Source organism: Myotis daubentonii, chromosome 10 (genome assembly GCF_963259705.1).
Source record: "Myotis daubentonii chromosome 10, mMyoDau2.1, whole genome shotgun sequence".
Taxonomy (NCBI): Eukaryota; Metazoa; Chordata; class Mammalia; order Chiroptera; family Vespertilionidae; genus Myotis; species Myotis daubentonii.
In genome coordinates, this window is record NC_081849.1 from 53,794,961 (window position 1) to 53,815,528 (window position 20,568).

At 35.7% G+C, this 20,568-nt stretch overlaps 1 protein-coding gene across 4 annotated transcripts in view; it reads left to right on the forward strand.

Moving 5' to 3' along the window:
* PHF14 (PHD finger protein 14) overlaps window positions 1–20,568 on the forward strand; it is a 168,582-nt gene that overhangs the window by 109,077 nt on the left and 38,937 nt on the right. For 3 of the 4 annotated variants that reach the window (XM_059712429.1, XM_059712428.1, XM_059712431.1), the window contains exon 17: window positions 2,556–2,673. In XM_059712429.1, coding sequence (XP_059568412.1) covers window positions 2,556–2,673 — 118 coding nt within the window. Of the gene's footprint in view, window positions 1–1,791; window positions 1,822–2,555; window positions 2,674–20,568 lie in introns of all 4 variants that reach the window. The other variant, XM_059712435.1, reaches the window with a different exon arrangement.

The following is a 20,568-nucleotide window of genomic DNA, read 5'->3' on the forward strand; positions in this document are numbered from 1 at the left end:
CGACGCTCTATCCACTGAGCCAAACTGGTTAGGGCTGTTCTTAGTTTATTAGCTGGAAATTCATAGCTATTCCAGCAAGAATCACCTGCATACGTGAAGGTTAAAAATAATGAGTTAAGATTCACCTTTATATTCATCATGGTGTTTGACTTGAATTATACAATGGAAATCTTAATGTATAAGTTATTTTGACTGTTATAAAGGAAATATGCAGTAATTATGTTGTAATTTGATATGAACTAGGAAAACATTAACATTAAACTCTTCAGCTATCAAGAGCCCATATTATTGGCATTCTGAACTGTAAGGAACATTGCCCAAAAACCTAAAGTTAAGCAAAAAATATAGTCACTGAAAATTGTGTCCATATACTTAGCTCAGTAGAAATTCTCATTTTTGTGTCTTTTTACTGTCAATTTGTCTTAATGAGGTTAATGGTCTGGTTTCTGAATCCATAACAAATTACTGTTGGGGAAATGCTGCTTGAACAAATACACTGACAAGATCAGAAAACAGTGGCTGATACTTTTCAAGCAAGTGAGGACTCTGAAAACATATAAAAATGTTGAGTACAAGAATTCAGACAGAACACCAGATTGATGTTATTCACTCCAAACACAAAAGGCTGATACACTGTTAGACACATAGCAACACCTGTTACCCATACTCATGACCCTGAGATGACAGAGTGTGTAAATTATGTTTAATGTATTTTCTTGAAGTAAAGAATGTGATTCTTTTCAAGTTTCCCTTTCAAAGACGATTGAAATACTAGTTTGTTTGAAGGAATATGGCCTCAGCTATCTAAAAATTTCTACATTCTCATAAACTCAGAAATGTTTATACTCTAAAGGTTCTCATAACCATCCATATGTTTAACAGAAATTTTAAGTATTGAAAGCTAAATAAATTGAATTGAGAGGAAAGAACATAAATTGTGTGGGTTTGTCATTTAGTCTGTATTATATTTGATGTTAGCTAGTATTATCTATTATTTCTTAATGTCAGAACACAGATATTTAAATATTTTAACTGCTTTTAAATTTAATTTGGATGGTTCATTTATTTATAATACTGGCATAGTAAATAAAGTACTGTTATTCTTATTTGATTTTATTTTTTTCCACAGCTAGAATTATCACAGTAAACTTTTTTCCCCCCAACTCCATTTCTTGAGTCTAATAAGGAGACTGTTGTAGAGGAAGACATGCATAAGTTTATGACATATATTTGTGTTTTATGCTTCTTTAAGCCTGAATAACTTGGCTAAGTTGCTAACTTTTCTGAAAACTCTTGATTCCTAAAATGGGTCTTTGAGAGATTGGGTTTTGTAGCATTATATGAAATATTTATTATAAATGTATATTTGTAATCCTATTTATTGTGATTTTAGAAAAATCAACAGTTTTTGTGTGTTGTGTATAAAAATAGCTGTTTCCCCTTTTTTCTAAGAAAGGTTATTAACTAGTAGTTAGTATATATTCAAGTAAGGTGGGCCCTATAATTTTCACCTTGGTTTCTTAGTTGTGGATATCTCAACTTTTAAAGTTTTCAATCAGTAACAGAAACAATATATGAAGAGAATCTGACAGATTGATTTGGAGAAAGTTTTTTTTTTTTTTTTTTTTTTTTTTACTTAAAAAGAGCACAAAGAAAGGGAGGAATATTAGTCTTTCTATAAGATGTATACATCTTTGTTATTTGTTGTTAAATTTTGGTCATGTCATTCCAACTGATAAAATATTATTTTTATAAGACACTGAAATAATACAGATCTTTCTTCATTGTCAGCAGGATGAGATTGTCTGAAACGAAGAATAGGTATGATAGTTTTCTTAGATTTTGTACATCATAGGTGGCAAAGACACTATCAAAACATTTATTAAAAAGATTTAAAATGTACTAGGAAGCCCTTTGAAAACCAAATACACTGAGAAAAAGTGACAGGTAAATTTTGAGAAAATTACATCTAGTTCTTAGAATGATTTTTATTTGCTATAGATTGTGATAGCATGCTATAAAATTTGGAAAGTTTATTTATAATCTACATTAACTTTGAGAAAGAGCGATGAGATATAAATTGTATAGAATTGATTACAGGTTAGTGTACATAGCCTGTAGAATTGCTTAGAGTTCTAAAATTTTTTAGAATAATCATAATGTAGTGAATTGAATTCATAATCTTGAATTATATGTATCATATCATATGTTTTTAAGCTATCTAATGGGCAAATGATTAATTCTTGAAGCTCAAAATCAAAATTGTGTTAGTTTTAAACACATATATTCATTCATATGTCCTTAACATTTCTATTACAAAGTGTTCTGAATGATATTTTTTTTTATCATTTGTTAAATTTGTTATATTTTGTTTTTCCTACCATTATTTTAGGTTTAGATTGTTTTTGTCATAAACGCTAATTTAATAATCTTGTGAGCTAAAGGTAGAATTAACAATGATAAAGTTGAAAGGGGCAATCGTTTGCTATTTGTCTTTGAAAAAGATGCTTTCTAAAATACTATTTAGATATACCTTCAATCTGTTTACCCTGCAGATGTGATGAATGCAGACTGTGCTACCATTTTGGCTGTTTGGATCCTCCTTTGAAAAAGTCTCCTAAACAAACAGGCTATGGATGGATATGTCAGGAGTGTGATTCTTCATCTTCTAAGGTAAGGGGGAAAGCCTATAAGGAAAAGTATTGTTTCCCTTCATTTTGATGGCTTTTCTTTATCTACCATCAGCTTCCTAACTTTAAAGAGAATTGGAATATGAAGGGTTAATATTTTAATCTAATGCAATTTAAAAAATATATTGCCACAGTGATTTTATTGCCCTTAAGTTAAGGAATAAATAGCTCTACTAAATTATATAAATTTCCTCGGTGAAATATTTCAGCTGTTTTGTATGGTCTCTATATTATTGTAATAGATTAAATAGTGCTATGGTAGCCAAAAAAGTCACCCTCTGCTAATTTACCACACCTGGGGAGTAGGGACTAGCAGGGAAATTCTGACTTGAGTCATATGTATAAATGTTAACTAAAAGAATAATCAGCAAAATCCAGTTTTATTTTGTAGATGACTCATCTTAACATAAATAAGTATATTGTGAATGTTTATATGATCTGTATTTTTTAAAGTAGTTTTTATATTCTAAAATTCATTTCTGATATTTTAGCTAAGTAGGAAGGATGACATTTCTGATAAGATCTTTAATAGTTTATTTCAAGAAATAAACTATTAAAGTTATGTCTTTTGTATATCATTATTATACCCTTAAGTGGTGGTAATCTACAGTTTAAGATTATTGTGTTTCTTTAAAGTGTGTGAGTAGCTGGACTCCTAATGCTTTAGTTCATTTGACAGAAAATATTGAATATATTTGAATTAAGACATTCTGGTCATCTGTGGGTTAATCAAATTGTTCTTCCTTAACTGTCTATTGTAATATGGACATCAAACCATCTTTTTTAAAATACCATTTATATGCATTTATCTGTCCTAGAGTAAGTTAAAATTGATACTGAATTCCTATCTAATCAGGGCATCAAAAGTGTTCTATCAATAGTTAAAATTATTTGCTCCAGCTTACCACAGAGGCCATCTGTAAATGTTTATTTATTAAAAATAGTTTTACAGAAAAAAAATATTTAAAGATCTTATAAAGTAACATATTTATTAAAAGTTTATATGTTTGTACAATAATGATTAACATAGAACATAGTAGGCATTTTATTTAATAATAAATAAAACATTTTGCATGAGGTTTTAAACTATACAATATCAAAAATTATTTTCCATTAATTTTATTAAGACCCAGATTTAAGAGGGAGCATATTTAATATCAAAAGGTTTTATTGCATAATTTTAAAATGCTTTCCAGAAATTGAATTTAAATGAACAAATAGTGGCATACTATATATTTTAAATAGTTTTCTTGTGGGACTCTTTGTAGTCTAAAATAATTTTTTAAGTGTGTTTTTTTTGTTTTGTTTTGTTTTTGTTTAGGGTTTCCTCCTAACCTTAACAAGCAAATTAGGAAAGCAATTTTTGAAAAAGGATTTATTGCCTTTTATAAATACGTGTTTTTGCACACATTCTTTTGAAAGGCTCTATACTACTATAAATTTGTAGCATTATATTAAACACAAAGAGTGGCTTTGTTACGTTATATAGTAACGGATACTGAAAATGCACGGGGACATATTTCACGTAGTTTGGGAGTGCCTCATACATTTCCTAAAGGCAGTTAAGTGCCTGCAGCCATGGAGAAGAGTAGGCATTTTTGTTTTTGTTTCTTCCTCTCTACTAGGGATTAAGTAGGTCTTTGAACTCTGAATGGAAACCCATTAGGATGGCACATTGTTAGAAAACGTGCATTGTATTTGCTAAACTGTTTGACCAGGGATTGAAAAGCTATTTAAATATTTTGAGTATTTGAAGACCACAGTCCCAATACTGCTACTTGAGTAATCTTTCAGAAAGTGTATTTGTCACCCCTCTGCTGTACATCTGGTAGTGTGTTTTCATACTCCTACATATCCAAAATATGTCCTCCCCAAATCAGGGAATGAATGTTGACACATTATTACCATATGATCCTCAAACCCCATTCAAGTTTTGCCATTTGCCCAGTAATGTCCTTTATAGCAAAAGGATCCAGTACAGAATCACTTGCTGCATTTAGTCTTCACGTTTCTTTAGTCTCTAATCTTTGTCCGACAATTTTTGACTTTTATTATCTTGCCACTTTTGAAGATTACAGAGCAGTTACGTATCTTTGATGTGCTGCAGTATACTTTCTATCAGGTGACACATGATTTTGATTTGAACCATAGCTGGTGATGTTAACTTGAATTACTTGAATCAAGGAGTTATCTGGAAGTCTTCTCCATTTTCTTCCTCTTTCTAGTTAATAAGTAAATTGTGGGGAAGAACCTTGAAACTATTAAATATCTTATTCCTCATCAAATTTTCATTTTCTGTTTTTCCCCCGTGTGGCTTTATTATTATTTTGATGTTCAAATTGTCCCAAATTTGGTGAATGGCTTCAGGCTGATGTCTGTCTCTTCAACGTGGCATTTGTGTCCTTTGGACATGAACAGCAATCTTTGAGTATATTCTTACTAAAAATGTTCCAGGCTCAATTTGCACTTCCCATCTCTACTCCTGGAACCAGATATTTCTCCAAGGAACTCTGGTTCCTCTTAGTAGAGAATGGTATTTAGAAACTAAGAATATGGGTACTAGATGAGCAACATGGGATGTTGCTCCTACTAGCTCTTCTCCGTAGACAGTGCCAAAGACTAGATGTATGTACAGGTATATATCTCTTGTTATTGCACTTCACAGATACTGTATTTTTTACAAATTGAAGGTTTGCCCTACACTGAGCAAATCTGTTGGCATTTGCTCACTTTGTGTCTTTGTGACACATTTTGATAAGATATGTATATACATTGTAATTTTAGACATAATGCTGTCACACACTTAACGGCTGATAGCTCTAGACTCTATTACATTTTGAAAATGAAATGTATTTTAATAAACACTGTATATACACCGTATAACATTTTTGGGGACACCTTGTATATTCTTACATGATTAATCCCCTGATACAAAACTAATCTCTTTCACCCTTTACCTCCACTCTACATTGATACCTACTTTGTTTACCATAACTTGATGGCTTTTAGACTGAATTGTTCAGGAAGGAGAGAGAGAGAGAGACTAAGGGTGGATGTTTATATTTTTTATAAGCTCCTCAAATTAAAAGCAGTCAGGAATAATAACTGTTTTATGTATTTTATGAATTCTTCAGTTATTAAAGTTTTCAAGCTAAAAAGTAACTTTTTTAGAATTGTAAAACAAATACACACAATGCAAAACCCAAATTAAACTTTAGCTGACACCTAAAAAATTACAATGTATACTTACATATAAGATAGACGATATTGTATTTTTTGAGGTAATAAATTAACTTATTTTAATAAAGTTTATTATTTAAAATTTAAAGGTTATATTGAAAATTATAATCTCAGGCAAAGGTTTTAATTTTTAAAAAATTAAATCTTTATTGGTGAAAGTAATACATATGTCCCCTTTTCCCCCCATTGACCCTTCCCGCCCACCCCACCCCCACATGCCCCTGCCCCTGCTCCAGACCTCTACCACCCTATTGTCTGTGTCCAGGGGTTATGCATATATGTATACAAGTTCTTTGGTTGATGTAGGGCACAGTTCACTATTCAGTCTTTTTCTAGGGTATACTTAATATAGAGCTAAACAACTTCTGTGGCTGAAACACCCAAAAAGAAGTAACTTATTTTGACATGGTTAATGAACATGTATAAATATTTATTTTAAAAGTGATTCATCCAAGTCATCTATATTCACAAGTGCCACTGAGAATTTAAATTTACATCCCATATTTTACAGTGACTTTGCCAGTTATGATTTTACCTTTTCATCCTTGTTTAAGCTCTGTTTTGTGAAAAGCCATAAAGTAAACATGACAGGTCATTATCTGACTAGTACAAGATGAGCTGTCTTAGCATGGAAACCTGCATGTGGTTTGCTTGTATTTGATCTTTCTAGTATGCTACTCTTTATAAGTCATAAATATGCATAGAAATTTCATCCAAATTCCTATGGAAAATTTTCTGGAACTACAAATGCCAAATGAGACAAGTGGTACTTTTTGATAATCATTGTATTAAAAATCCCTGAGTAAGGGAAGTATGGTATTTTTTCATTTCTGTTTTATTTTCCAAATTTTCTTCATTGAACAACTAGAATCCTATAACCTATATACTTATGTTGAAATGACATATATAAATATTTATTTTAAGTAAAATAGTCATTGAGAATTTTGCCTCTTTAAGAATGGAACAGAACAATCTCCAAGGAGTATTTGCTACAATACATTAAGAGAGCACATTTAATTCAACCTAGAAATATTAGAAATTGAATGTCTGAATTTTATGTATTATGAAGATTTGTGAAAAATATAAAATTAAAATGAGTTATCCTTTAAGGTCCTTTGAAATTTGAAGCACAGAACTGACTCATGGAAAAGGACTTTGTAATATTTTAACTATTCATTCGGCCTCTCGGATTTTTTCTGACATTAGGTTAAAATTTAAGTTTGAATTTAGCACAGTTGACAGAGAAGTCATTTTCAGATAAAATTTATACCACTTAACCATCTTAATTCGGTATTCTTCTCGCACTTGTGTAACAAGCAGTAAGGCTTACAACAGTGCACATTATTAAGCTTTATGAGTGATGATTGGCCTTTCCACTGATACAGGCAGGTAAAAATCTGGAGAAAGGTTGTGTGCAGTGCCCTCCATTACAGTCTCATAGAACAAATCTGTTGTGGTTTGTAGACTTACTCAAAGTTTGAGAATTAAAACTCTGGGGATAAACTCTGGTTATCCTTGATGATGGCTGTAGTTAAAAATTTAAACTTTAGATTTCCTCCTTCCTACTGTGTGTGATAAAACCCACAAACTTCCAAATGATGTTCTACCTTATCCTAGACTAAGTTTAAGCTGTGGCCCGTTACTCTGGATTTTCCCTGGCAGGCAAAATTGTATGTCTTTTAAGCCCTTAGTTCCTAAAGGAGTATCATACTTTCAGACTAGCAACAGGATTTGTGAATTCAATGAAAAGCAATAGCTATTCACAAGTCCACTGTGCTTTTTTTTAGAGTATGTTGTTATACTGAACTGAACTTACTACCTATTTGTCATAATAGCCTGCTCACAGAGGTTGCTTATATTATTGTTCCAGACATGTTTATGAAACCTATCCCTAGGTAATATTTTTATCAAGTAACAATTTTCAGCAAAACAAAGATTGTTTATGGTTATTCTTTATAATAGAATTAGAATTTATGCTGATGTGTTTAGTTCTGTAACTTAAGGTAGTTTTCATGGGGCGTGTGCAATATACATTAAGCATATTGGTTTACTTCAATAAATTATGGTCAGGTATTCCTTAAAAACCTTTTAAAATATATGATTTATTTCCTTTGTAAAATTTATCAGTGTTTATGACATACATATTTATATATTTGAACATCATATTCATAAAGAAAATGATTTGGAACCTCTAAAACTAGACAAATGTTTTCTATATTAACATGCAAAATTGAAAAACTAAATTAAGTTACACTTACTACAAACTGGAAAAAACAAGCTATTTTCTAATTTGGATGGCATGTGGGCTTGATGTGTTTCCATAGCATGCTGTGGAATGCCATATGTGATGAGAAACTAAATCACAACTGAGATAATTAATCAAAGTACACTAGGGTGCCATACATAGAGTTGTCTTTCAGAAATATCCAACTTAATATTATTCTGTAGTTTTAAAAAAAAAATTGTTTTTATTATTTTGGAGAAAAAATGGCCCCTACTAAGAATATGGACTTAAGCTGAAAGATATTTCATTACCTCTTTTCAAAAGTTAGTAAGACCCAGTATTTGAAATGTTAAAATGGGGTTTTATAATATACCAATATAAAAATTCAGAGGTGATGTAGACTGTATTAATTATGTAAATTCTTATTCCAGTATTTGTATATAAAGTGTGAGAGACATTGTTCATAATGATGGTCCTAGTTGATATAAGCTAGCCCATTCTCAGAGCTGTGAAAGTAACCCCTGAATAAGAAAGACGCAAATTCTAACTTCAAAAAAGAGAGAGTGAGATTTCATGTATGCTAGATGTAGATACAATTACTTTATTCCTTCTAATTAATTAAACATTTAGTTTAACTATTTCATCATTTTGTAGAATTACTTATCTGTTAAAAATTAACCTACATATTGTGACTTAAGAATTACCTTTTTGCCTACAACAAAAATAGATTTCTTTAAATTTAAGCTTGAAAATTCAAAGAATGCACTCTGATAGTTAATAGAATTGAGTTCTGAAGTTAAATATATTTAAGCATTCTAATCATGATGTCCTGATAGAATCCTTATCAAGATTGATAAAAAATTATAGACTAGAGTTTGGGGAAATAGTGAAAGTGTGTTATACCACGTTACTAACATTTTGACATTTATTTTTTGACATTTCTGAAATTCGGATGTGTATCTATAAGCAATTTATATCTTTAAGTGATAATACTTTTTCCATAAAAATTTGCCATTAAATGTATGGAATTTCTTATAATTTGAGACATTGTTGAATAAGAAAATAGAATAATTTCAAATACTCAGAAAGTATGCAATATGATATGGAGAGAATAGCGTTATGAGCTTTCAAAAGAAATAAACGGGGTTCATATAGTAACTAATGCTGTGACCTTCAGCAAGCTTCACTTCAGTGAGCGTCAGGCTGCTCATTTGTGAAAAGTTTAATGGCAATTCTTAGTAAATGGCAACTCTTCTTATTTTTAAAAATAAGCAAGCATTTTAGTCACAGAGAGAAAAGTTCAAAATTGGTGATAATGTTTCTTTCTTCACTCCCACCCCTCCCTTCTACTCTCTCTAAAAACAAATGGAAAAAAATATCCTTAGCTTAGGTGAGGATTAACAACAACAAAATCTTCCTCATTACTCTGCTTCATCTTTTTGCTATCTCTTTTTGGTAGTTGACACTGTTGATAACTTCCTACTTTTTATAAACTCCTTTCTTGCCTTTAATGAACCCGTTTTCTCCTGGTTTTCTTTTGACTTTCTGATAGGCTTCTCTGGCTTATTTCCACAGACTTCTTATTTTGCAGGTAACAATATCCATATTCAAAGCTCAGTACCACAGCATTTTTGCTCCAGGAAATTTGGGATTTAGATTTAATGATCCATCTACTTTCTTGAGTTAATGTTCATCAAAAGAGAGACTTTCTGCCTTTTTAAATAACCTGTGGTCTAATTATGAATTAATGTAGTGATAAATTTACTCATAAACTCTAGTTGGCCATTTCCATTATATAATAGTCTCCTTTTACTACAGAGTTTAGTATTTACTTTAGCAGGAGAATCCATATCAACTGATCTCCAAAGGAAATATTTTGGAGATATGATTAAATGCGCTATAACTGAGATGTCATACTGTAAGTTTTGTTTAACTTTAAAGCTAGAAAGTAATAATTCAAAACAGTATTTTTTAATATAACAGAACTAATAACCTTATATAAAATCTGGCTTAAAAAAATATAAGTGCTTCTCACTCTTTTTCTCCTTACTTCTTTTCTCTAATTCTACCTCTCTGGAGAAACTTGGAGTTAGAAAAATAAGTCACTTTGTGTATATGTTTTTAAATTGTTTATAAATGTAATACATGGTCATTGTAGAATAATTGAAAAATTCAAAAAAATTAAAAATATTTAAAATTACCTGTAATAATAGCACCTAAAAGTATGACATTTCTGCTCATGTTTTGGTATATTTTACTACAAGCTACTTTTTAATAATTGCAATCATATTAATCAAAGGAAACCATCAACAAAACGAAAAGACAGTCTACTGAATGGGAGAAGATATTGAGCAATGTAGATGTGATAATGTATTAATATCCAAAATTTTATGAAGAACTCATGCAACTCAACACACAAGATTTGATTTAAAAATGGGCAGAGGACCCGAAGAGACATTTCTCCCAATAGGACATATGAAAAGATGCTCAGCATCACTAATTATCAGGGAAATGCAAATTGAAAAACACAACGAGATATCACCTCACACCTGTCAGAATGGCTATCATCAATAAATCAACAAACAACAAGTGTTGGGGATGATGTGGAGAAAAAGGAACCCTGGTGCTCTGCTGGTGGGAATGCAGACTGGTGCAGCCACTGTGGAGAACAGTATGGAATTTCCCCCAAAAACTAAAAATGGAACTCCCATTTGAGCCAGCAATTCCACTTATGGGTATTTATTGAAGAAATCCAGAACACTAATTCAAAAAGCATATGCACTCCTATGTTCATTGCAGATTTATAACAGCCAAGATATGGAAGCAACCTCAGTATCCAAAGGCAGGCAAATGGATAAAGAGGTCGTGCTTATATACAATGGGATATTACTCAGCCATAGAAATGAGTGAAATCTTGCCATTTGTGACAACATGGGTGACCTAGAGGGAATTATGTTAAGTGAAATTGAAATAAATCAGACTAAGATAAGTAACATATGATTTCACTTATATGTGGAATCTAAAAAGCAAAACAAATGAACAAACAAAACAGAAACAAACTCATACAGAGAACTCGGTATGTTATACATCTGAAACTATTAAAATAACTGCATGTCAACTGTAATTAAAATTTTTTTTAAATTCAAAAATTATAATCATATACATTCTGTTTTAATGGCCTTTTTCATGTAATTTTATATAGAACAATTTTTCATGTTAAATACTCTTTTCCAACCAGATTTTCAAGTACTGTGCAGTGTTTCTTGGACACATATACTCTTATTGTAATTGCTGGATAAAAAACAAACAAAACACTTTTAAAATAAGGAAGTCCCATAGTAGTAACAACAATGGACATTTATTGAGTACCTGTATGTGCTAGCACTATTTAAGCACTTAAATATATCATCCCATTTAATTCCCACGAGACTCCTTATGTCCTTTGTCTCCTTCTTGAGGGTTAAAAAAAGTTTAAAGAACTTAGGCAGTGGTCTCAACCTTGGCTGCACATTAGAATCACCTGGGAATCTTTTTAAAATTCCGATTTCTGGGCCTCATCCTCCGGAAATTCTGTTTCTTTGTTATGGGTGGGGCCACAACAGTAGTAACAAAGAAACAGAATTTCCGGAGGATGAGGCCCAGAAATCGGAATTTTAAAAAGATTTCCAGGTGAATCTAATGTGCAGCCAAGGTTGAGAACCACTGATTAAGAATCACACAGCTAATGAGTGGTGCAACAGTGATTTGAACCCACACCTGCCTGGTTTTAGAGCCTATGATTTAGAAACTTGCTTTTATACATATACTAGTAGCCGTGCGCACAAATCCGTGCACCAGTAGCTTGCCAGTAGCTCGCTGTGGCCCTTCTGTAGCTCTCCACCCACTGCCTCGCCCTCCTGTAGCTTCCTCCCCCCTGCCCCCCCCCCCCATAGCTTGCTGTCCTGCCCCCTCCTGTAGCTCTCTGCCCTCTTGTAGCTCGCTGCCCCACCCTCCTGCTGATCCATGATCCGGTCATTACATGGTCGGTCATTACACTTCACGGCATAATGACCATTTGCATATTATATCTTTATTATATAGGATTAAAATAAGTATTTCTATTTCTTTGTTTTAAGAGATTCTCAAATTAGGTTTTGTCCTGAAGCCATTTTAGATTTTCATAATGTAGAAACTCAGATAATTTTTCTATTAGAAGTAAACACTAGGAAAAGGAAAAAGACCTTTTGTTAAGAGGGATCTGTTTTGGGCTTTCTAATGAATAGGAGAATAAAAACTGGGGGTTATTCTTAAAACAAACAGATTGATTAAAGATGGTCCTACTGTAAGGAGTAAAAGATAGATGATAACTCCTCAAGGTTTTTTCTTCATAAAATTCAGTGAAATAAGTATCTGTGTTAAGAGAGCTGCCACTTGACAGTATAGATGAGTTATGTAGAGCCAGCAGAATCTAATATATTATACTTGGAGGGAGGGTGAGGGAAAGGGATCTAAAAGTGAATTTCTTATTAGGCACCGAGCGCTGTATTTTAGTTGAGTCGAATATTTCTTCTTAATGATTGTCATGAGTGTGAAGTTTGAAAACCTTTTTTGTGAAAAGAAACTAAAACCAACCACATTCAATCTCTTTGCAAAGATAGTTTAAGAATATTCTGATTTGTGAAGTGTCAGCCACTTTATGTACACAACTAGAAGATTTTGTACATTTTTTCAATATCAGCATTCTTTTGCAGTAGGAAGTCCCCTATTCAAAACTATACCTTGTTTGTCAGTGGTCCAGATACTAATTATAATGCAGTTTATACTCATTTTAGTTTAATTGTTTTGTATGAAATTACTTCACCTATAAAAAGTTAAAAAATAGTTACCTCCTCCTTTATAGATAAAAATTCATGTATTTAACTGTTTTTACTCTATTTCCACCCATGACCTAGCTCAACCATCTAGGTTCTTTTATGGTTTCAGACTTCTACAAGTTGTTCTAGCCTTAATATATTGTTCCCTTTCCTTTGAATTATATTCATATGCTGAATTTAAACTCTGGTCACCTAAGATGTAATCTATTTTATGTTTTCTCTGAAGGTTTCTTAAAGGTTTATGTTGTAGTGTTAGACCTTCATTGAAGGTAAGTTGGTTTTTGTTAAATGTACCTTCAATAATGCCTACAAATGATTATCTGCTTCACTGGTTTGAAAACTGTTTAAAGTATGCTTACAGAGGTTAAAATTTTTAAGATTCACTTTGAAAAGTTCAGACTGCATCAGAGCATTTTTATTAGTTCACTTTTGTGTTCCTGAGGGACTGGATTATTTCCTGAACTTTTCAGGACAAATAGTATTCTGTAAATTGTTTCTTCTAAAATCAGGTATCTAAATTTAGATTACCAGGTATTTGTGGATCAGTTTCCAAATTACAGATATCTAAGTAGCTTAAAGCAAGTCATAAAGATAAGGTAATTAAGCACTGTTTTCTTATTTTAATAGAGCAGTTTAACATATAAAAACATCAGAATTTAATAACTCAACATTTATTCCATTACCCAGTTACTAGTTTACTTATCACTAATTTTTCCCCACTTCAAGTTATTTAAGATTGTGAATGAAGTAGATATTTTTAGAAAGCATTCTTTTCTCTTTTACAAGCAGGCAACTTGCTATATACTTTAGACATTTTTCTACCTTTTCCCTGTGACAGTTAGTGACATTGTGGAAGTTTTAACGTGTTTACAGCATAAAGACTATATTAAGTATAGCCTTGTCTTCCACTTCTTTGTGCTCCCAAGTCTACTACTCATGCGTCTAATTTTTGGGTGAGGTAAACTTTATCTTCATGATTGTTCCTGAATCCCCAATTTTTCTCTTTTCTACTCTTTCTCATTTTTCCCTGAATTAATGAAAGCAGCATTTGGAGACATGACACTCTACAAATCCTGCAGTCTGCAATTGACACCTTTAACAAAAACCCTTCAAATTAATTTTAAAGGGTACAAAAGGAGACAATAGAAGTGGTCTTATCTATTCTCTGTATGAAATGCTTTAATGACTATTTTTAAAATACTAATCTTCCATTTTTATTCAGATATGAGTAAATATTTTTCCTGAATTCAAGACAAGATGCAAATAAAAAGCAACTTGATACTTTCAGTTTGCTGCCTTTAAACAAACTCTGTTGGATCTTTTCTCCAGTGATACTGGGGCATAGCTCATTTTTTTTTTTTTTTTTTTTTTTTTTTTTTTTTTTTTTTAGTCTCCCTGAGGTATTACTAGTCGTTTAAATATATAACCGAGCCCAGTTTAATGTCAGGGCTTCATCAGGTCTACTTCAGGCTGGGAAATCTAGAGTTTGGAAGGGCCCCCTGGGCTTTGATCTTGTCCCTGCTTCTTTTGCGCGGTGCTATCTGTCATTACTAGGGTTTTCCTACCTTGATGTGAGAGATGCCTTCGCCTGTGGGTTACTTATAACTCATTTTCAGAACTTAAGTTCCTTTCCTCCTCTTTGATTGGTATCACCTCATTCCCACTAGGCTGTCCTCTCTGGTTGGATACCTTTCTAGACAACCAGAGTCTTGCTGTCTTTCACGGGTTGTCATTTGTCCTAAGTAAGCACATGTGAACCCTTGCCTTGCAAGCTCAGAAGAGCAGTCATTCCTCACAGCCCTGCAGCTTTTCTCTGAGTTGCTCTGTCACTATAGCCAGACAGACATGCATCACCACCCCGTCTCTGTGCCCCGCAACCTCCGGGGCACACACTCTCTGAGTTCTTTACAGGAAATCCCCCTCATCTAGGGACTTCTCTATCGTGTCTCTTCTAAAGAAATCCCTCCTCTCCAGCCTCTCCTCTCCTCATTCTTCAGGCTTCTTCCCCTTTGAGTTACCAGCTCAGTTTTTGGTTTGCAATGCTTCAGAGGAAATATTTCCTGAAGTATTTTATCAGTGCATACTAGTATCTTAAAAAGAAAAAGAAAAGAAATTTTAGACCATTTATGAGAGGGTGAGAGAGAAAATTCCACTCACCCCATGTGTCCTTTAAAGTGAGTATGTCAGATACTCTCTCACAGTGACTCAACTCATGATTTTTTTTGAGGAGAGGGTGGGGGACATCCACTTTTTCAAATACTTCCTACCACTTCCTCAGCTTTTCTCAAGACCTCCAGGACATCCTCCTCCTTCTGACTTAACCCTTTCCTTCTTTTTAAAACTATGATTTGGGATTTGAATGTACACTTTTACAAAACATTAGAGGGTCCTCTATTGCAATTCCTCAACTTTCTCTGGAGTCACTGTATAGATTCATCTCAACTGTTTCTTTTCTGGTTAGAAATAACTGGAGGAAACCGTGAACTTAGGTTCACTACAAATGTACGCCTCCTAAGTTAAACTGGGCCTCACTGCCATCATGTGAGCTCCTTATCAGATTTCTTATAGCAGTTATTTCAAATCTCTGCCACCTATCTCAGGTCTCTGCTTTATTTCCAGCACTCCCATTTATCAAGAGGACTCTGTCTGTTACTTTGCTGAGGAAAAAGGGGCCCTATCCTCACCTTATCTCCTCTCAACTTGAGAAACAGCCTTTGTGCTTTCCCGATCTCAATCTCTTATTCCCTGTCTCACAAGAAGAAGAAAAAAAGTCTTTAGTGAACCGGTTCTTTATTACTTTTGTTCTTTATTCCAAAAATCTTTCTCTTCAGAATCTGTTTCCATTCTCATTAAGTCATGTTAGGAGTTTTTTTACAAGTCAATCTTTTTGAAAGATGACTTTTCACATGTCTTTCCAGGTTAGAAAACTCAAGGAAGGAGCGCTCCATTGTCCATTCCATACAGGTGCCAGGGCTTTAGCCCTGAATTCCAAGGCCAGCAGTATAGCCCCAAGCTGCTCGCTCCCCCTCTCTCTCCACTTTCTCCCTCTTCCTTCTCTCACAAATATCATCAGGCTTGTTTTTGTGTGTTTTTTGTTTCGTTTCGTTTGATTTTGTTTTTGAATTAAATACCCAGCTTAAATCCTGGTTTTCTCCATGGTACTTAGGACTAAACATATTTTGCATTTGTTTGCTAGACTGTTCATTTGGCATTTGGTAGATGCTTTTTTTTTATTGTTATTCATCTTTTTATGTCTAGATTCTTTTTGCCAGCTAGATTATAAACTCTCATGGCCGAGGGTATTTCTCTCATACTTCCTTGAAAACACAGAACCAGAATGTTAATACATAATGTTTTCAAGGTAGAGTTAAAATTGCTCTTGGTAGTTCACTGCTAGCCTGTTTCCTGTTAGTTGTTATTGAAATTATTTTTTAAACCTTTATTTTACTGAATTACAGTAGAAGGATATAAGTTACAGTTTTTGCCCTAGATGCCCAAGGATATTTGTTGAAATAACAAAGTGATGTCTGAACAAAAATGCCTGATAGCCATGACCCAAATATGCAGGAAGGACTGAGAGTAAGAGACATGAGAAAATATCTCTTGAGCAAATTTAAAATATTCTTTCTTAGAAGAGTTTCTGTCTAGTTCACTTAGCATTTCAGTTAACATTTAAGAGTATCTGTTGATTATAGTAGGTTTCTTTGAAGTAGAGATATAGTTTTAAATAAAAAAGAAACTGTGTTCTCCAGAATGAAGAATACTGGTGTTGTCGAAGTGTGTAGAACTAATCCCAAAGAAAATGTTGTTTTGTATTTTTCGTACATAAAATTTGAGAAGAAACAGTAACTCTTTTACTTATGTAGGTGTTTTCTTTTTCTTGATGGGCCTAATATGTCTGTAGTAGGAACCTCATTTTATTGAGTAAAAATCTGTATAGTAGTCAAAAGTTATGCCACATTTTCTACTAGGTGCTTGAAGTATCCTATCTAATAAAAGAGAAACATGGTAATTGGCGTACGACCGCTACCCTTCCCATTGGCTAATCAGGGCAAGATGCAAATTAACTGTCAGCCAAGATGGCGGCCGGTAGCCAGGCAGCTTGAAACTAACATGAGGCTTGCTTGCTTCAGTGACGGAGGACTCCAATGTTCCCCACCTGCCGCTGCAGGCCTCTGAGCTGCAAGCAACTATGTAACAAACACAGAAGCTAAACAAAACCCCAGAAACCTGCCCGGCTTCAGCCAGCAGGATCGCAACATTGTAAGCAAAGGCCAGAAACCTACTTTCAGCAGCGGAGGCCTAAGAGCTGGAGCCAAGCCTCAAAGCTAAAGCTGGCCCAGAATAAAAAAAAAGAAAGAAAAAAGGAGCGGTTGGGAGCTTCAGTCACCCCCAGCCTGAAAACAGCCCTCAGCTCCTCACCCAGACTGGCCAGGCACCCCAGTGGGGACCCCCAACCTGAAGGGTATGTGACCAGCTGCAAATAGCCATCATCCCCTCACCCAGGCTGGCCAGGCACCCCAGTGGGGACCCCCCATCCTGATCCAGGACACCCTTCAGGGCAAACCAGCTGGCACCCACCCATGCACCAGGCCTCTACCCTATATAGTAAAAGGGTAATATGCCTCCCAGCACCGGGATCAGCGTGACAGGGGGCAGCGCCCAAACCCCCTGATCGCCCTGCGGCTCTGTGCATGACAGGGTGCAGTGCCCCAACCACCCCTCCCCCCCATGGGCTCTGCTCTGTGTGTGACGGGGTAGAGCCATACCTCCCCATCGTCCCTGCCCTGAGTGTGAGAGTGGCGGCACCCCAACCCCCTGATTGGCCTTGCTCCGTGAGTGATAGAGAGCGGCGCCCCAACCCACTGATCCGTCCTGCTCTGTGTGTGACAGGGGGCGGCGCCCAACTCCCCTATCTGCCCTACTCTGTGAGTGACAGGGGGGAGCTCCTCAACCCCCTGATGGGCCCTGCTCTGTGCGTGACAGGGGGTGGCGCCGCAACCTCCCCATCAACCCTGCCTTGAGTGTGACAGGGGGTGGTGCCCCAATCCCCCAATTGGCCCTACCCTGAGCGTGACTGAGGGTGGAATCACTACCTCCCGATCGCCCTGCTCTGTGTATGACAGGGGGCAGCGCCCCAACTCCCCAATCAGCCCTGCTCTGAGCCCGACCAGGGGCTGCACCTAGGGATTGGGCCTGCCCTCTGCCACCCGGGAGCAGGCCTAAGCCAGCAGGTTCTTATCTCTAGAGGGGTCCCAGACTGCGAGAGGGCACAGGCCGGGCTGAAGGGCCCCCCTCCTCCCTGAGTGCACAAATTTTTGTGCACTGGGCCTCTAGTCTAGATATATAAAAGCCTAAGCAACCACTCGGCTGGTCACTATAACAACACACTGACCACCAGGGGGCAGATGCTTAACACAGGAGCTGTTCCCTGGTGGTCAATGTGCTCCCACAGCCAACCTCCCATGGCCGGCCAACATCCTGCAGTCCTTCCCTCCCTCCACCCCCCACCCCCAGCTGGCCAACCTCCCAGGGGCAGACACTCAATGCAGGACCTGCCCCCTGGTGGTCAGTGTGCTCCCATAGCCAACCTCCTGCAGCCAGCCAACCTCCCACAGCCATCCAACCTACTGTGGTTCCTCCCCCCGACCAGCCCCAATTGGCCCAATCGGAACTGGGCTAGATGACCCCATCACTGGCCAGGCCGAGGGACCCCACCTGTGCACGAATTCGTGCACTGGGCCTCCAGTACTAAGATAATCAGACACGATCTGGTAATTAAAAAACTTACGTTCTAGAAGGACAGATAAGACATGTATGCATATAATTATAATACAAGGTTTAAAGTGTTAAATGTCATTAGAAGATGCAGATAAGCTACTGTGGTAATTGAGAGACTAGGAACATTGTTTTCAACTCCAAGAATCAAAAAGAGATTGTGAATAATATGTCACTGGAATGGGATTAGAAAAACTAGATCGTGTTTGATGGGAATGTAAATCAATGTAGGTTATACAGCACAAACAAATAAAATACCAAATTTTTGGTGGATTAACACTTGTTTATTTCTCATGCAAGTAACATGTCAATACAGGTTGGAAGAGCAAGTCTGCACATTTGATTACTTGGGGACCCAAGCTGATGACAGTTTTATTTCAATATAGGTCCAAGGCACTGTAGGAGGAAACATGGCAAATTGCAGAATGACTTTTAAAACTATACATGGAAGTTAACACATGCCATTGCAGCTTACATTCTACAAAGTGCATAGTTAAACCTAACTTTAAGAAGCCAGGGAAGTATAATGCTACCATGTGCTACCATACGTCATAAGCCTTTCTGGTACTTGAAGCATCATAGGGGAATCCTTGAAGAAAAAGAGTATGATAAGTGCTGGCGAGGATGCAGAGAAAAAGGAACCCTCATGCACTGCTGGTGGGAGTGCAGACTGGTGCTGCCACTGTGGAGAACAGTATGGAGTTTCCTCAAAAAGTTAAAAATGGAACTCCCATTTGATCCAGTGATCCCACTTCTAGTTTTGCATTTTATATTTAGATCTTTGATCCATTTTAAGTTAATTTTTGTGAAAAGTGTAAGGTCTCTGCATAGATTCTTATTTTTATGTGATGTTCAAGTGTTTCAGAGGTTTGAATTTGTTAGTATTCAGAAGTCAATTGCTTTCTTATAATCCATCAATGAACGATTGGAATAGGCTACAAAACCACAATATCACTTTAATTAGCACATTTTATAAATCTAATAAAATATGTATAAGATCCATATGAGGAAAATTATAAAATTCTAATTAAAGAAGTCAAAACCAAATGGAGAAATATTCTATGTACAAAGATAGGAAGACTTAATACTGTCACAACTTGAACTATAGATTCAGTGCAATTCCAATCAGAATCTTAGCAAATTATTTTGTGGATATTGACAAATTGATCTAAAGTTTATATGGAAAGTCCAAATTCCCAGAATAGCCAACACAATGTTGAAGGAGAACAGAGTTGGAAAACTAAAACTTATCTGATTATAAGACTTACTATAAAGTTCTAGTAATCAAGACAGTATGGTATTGGCTAAAGAACAGGCATAAAGCCCTAGCCGGTTTGGCTCAGTAGATAGAGTGTTGGACTGTGGACTAAAGGGTTCTAGGTTCGATTCCAGCCAAGGGCACATGCCCAGGTTGCAGGCTCAGTCCCCCTCCATGCCAGTAGGGGACGTGTAGGAGGCAGCCAATCAATGATTTTCTCTCAAATCAATAAAAATTGATTTGAAATCAATAACAATCCTATATAATAAAAGTGTAATATGCAAATTGTCCCCTCGGGCAGCCGTTTGACCAGGAGACCGGGAGTTCGAACACTCGCTATGACATGCGCTGACCACCAGGGGGCGGCGCAGTGCTGGCAGCAGGTGCTCAAGTGCCAGGCGCCCACAAGGAGCCCGCCCCATACCTGCATGGCCTCTTCAGGGTGCCCACGGGGTCCAGCTGCCCTCACTGCATCTCCGTGTGGGTACTCGGGCACCATGACTCAGGCGGAGGGGGTGCAAGGGG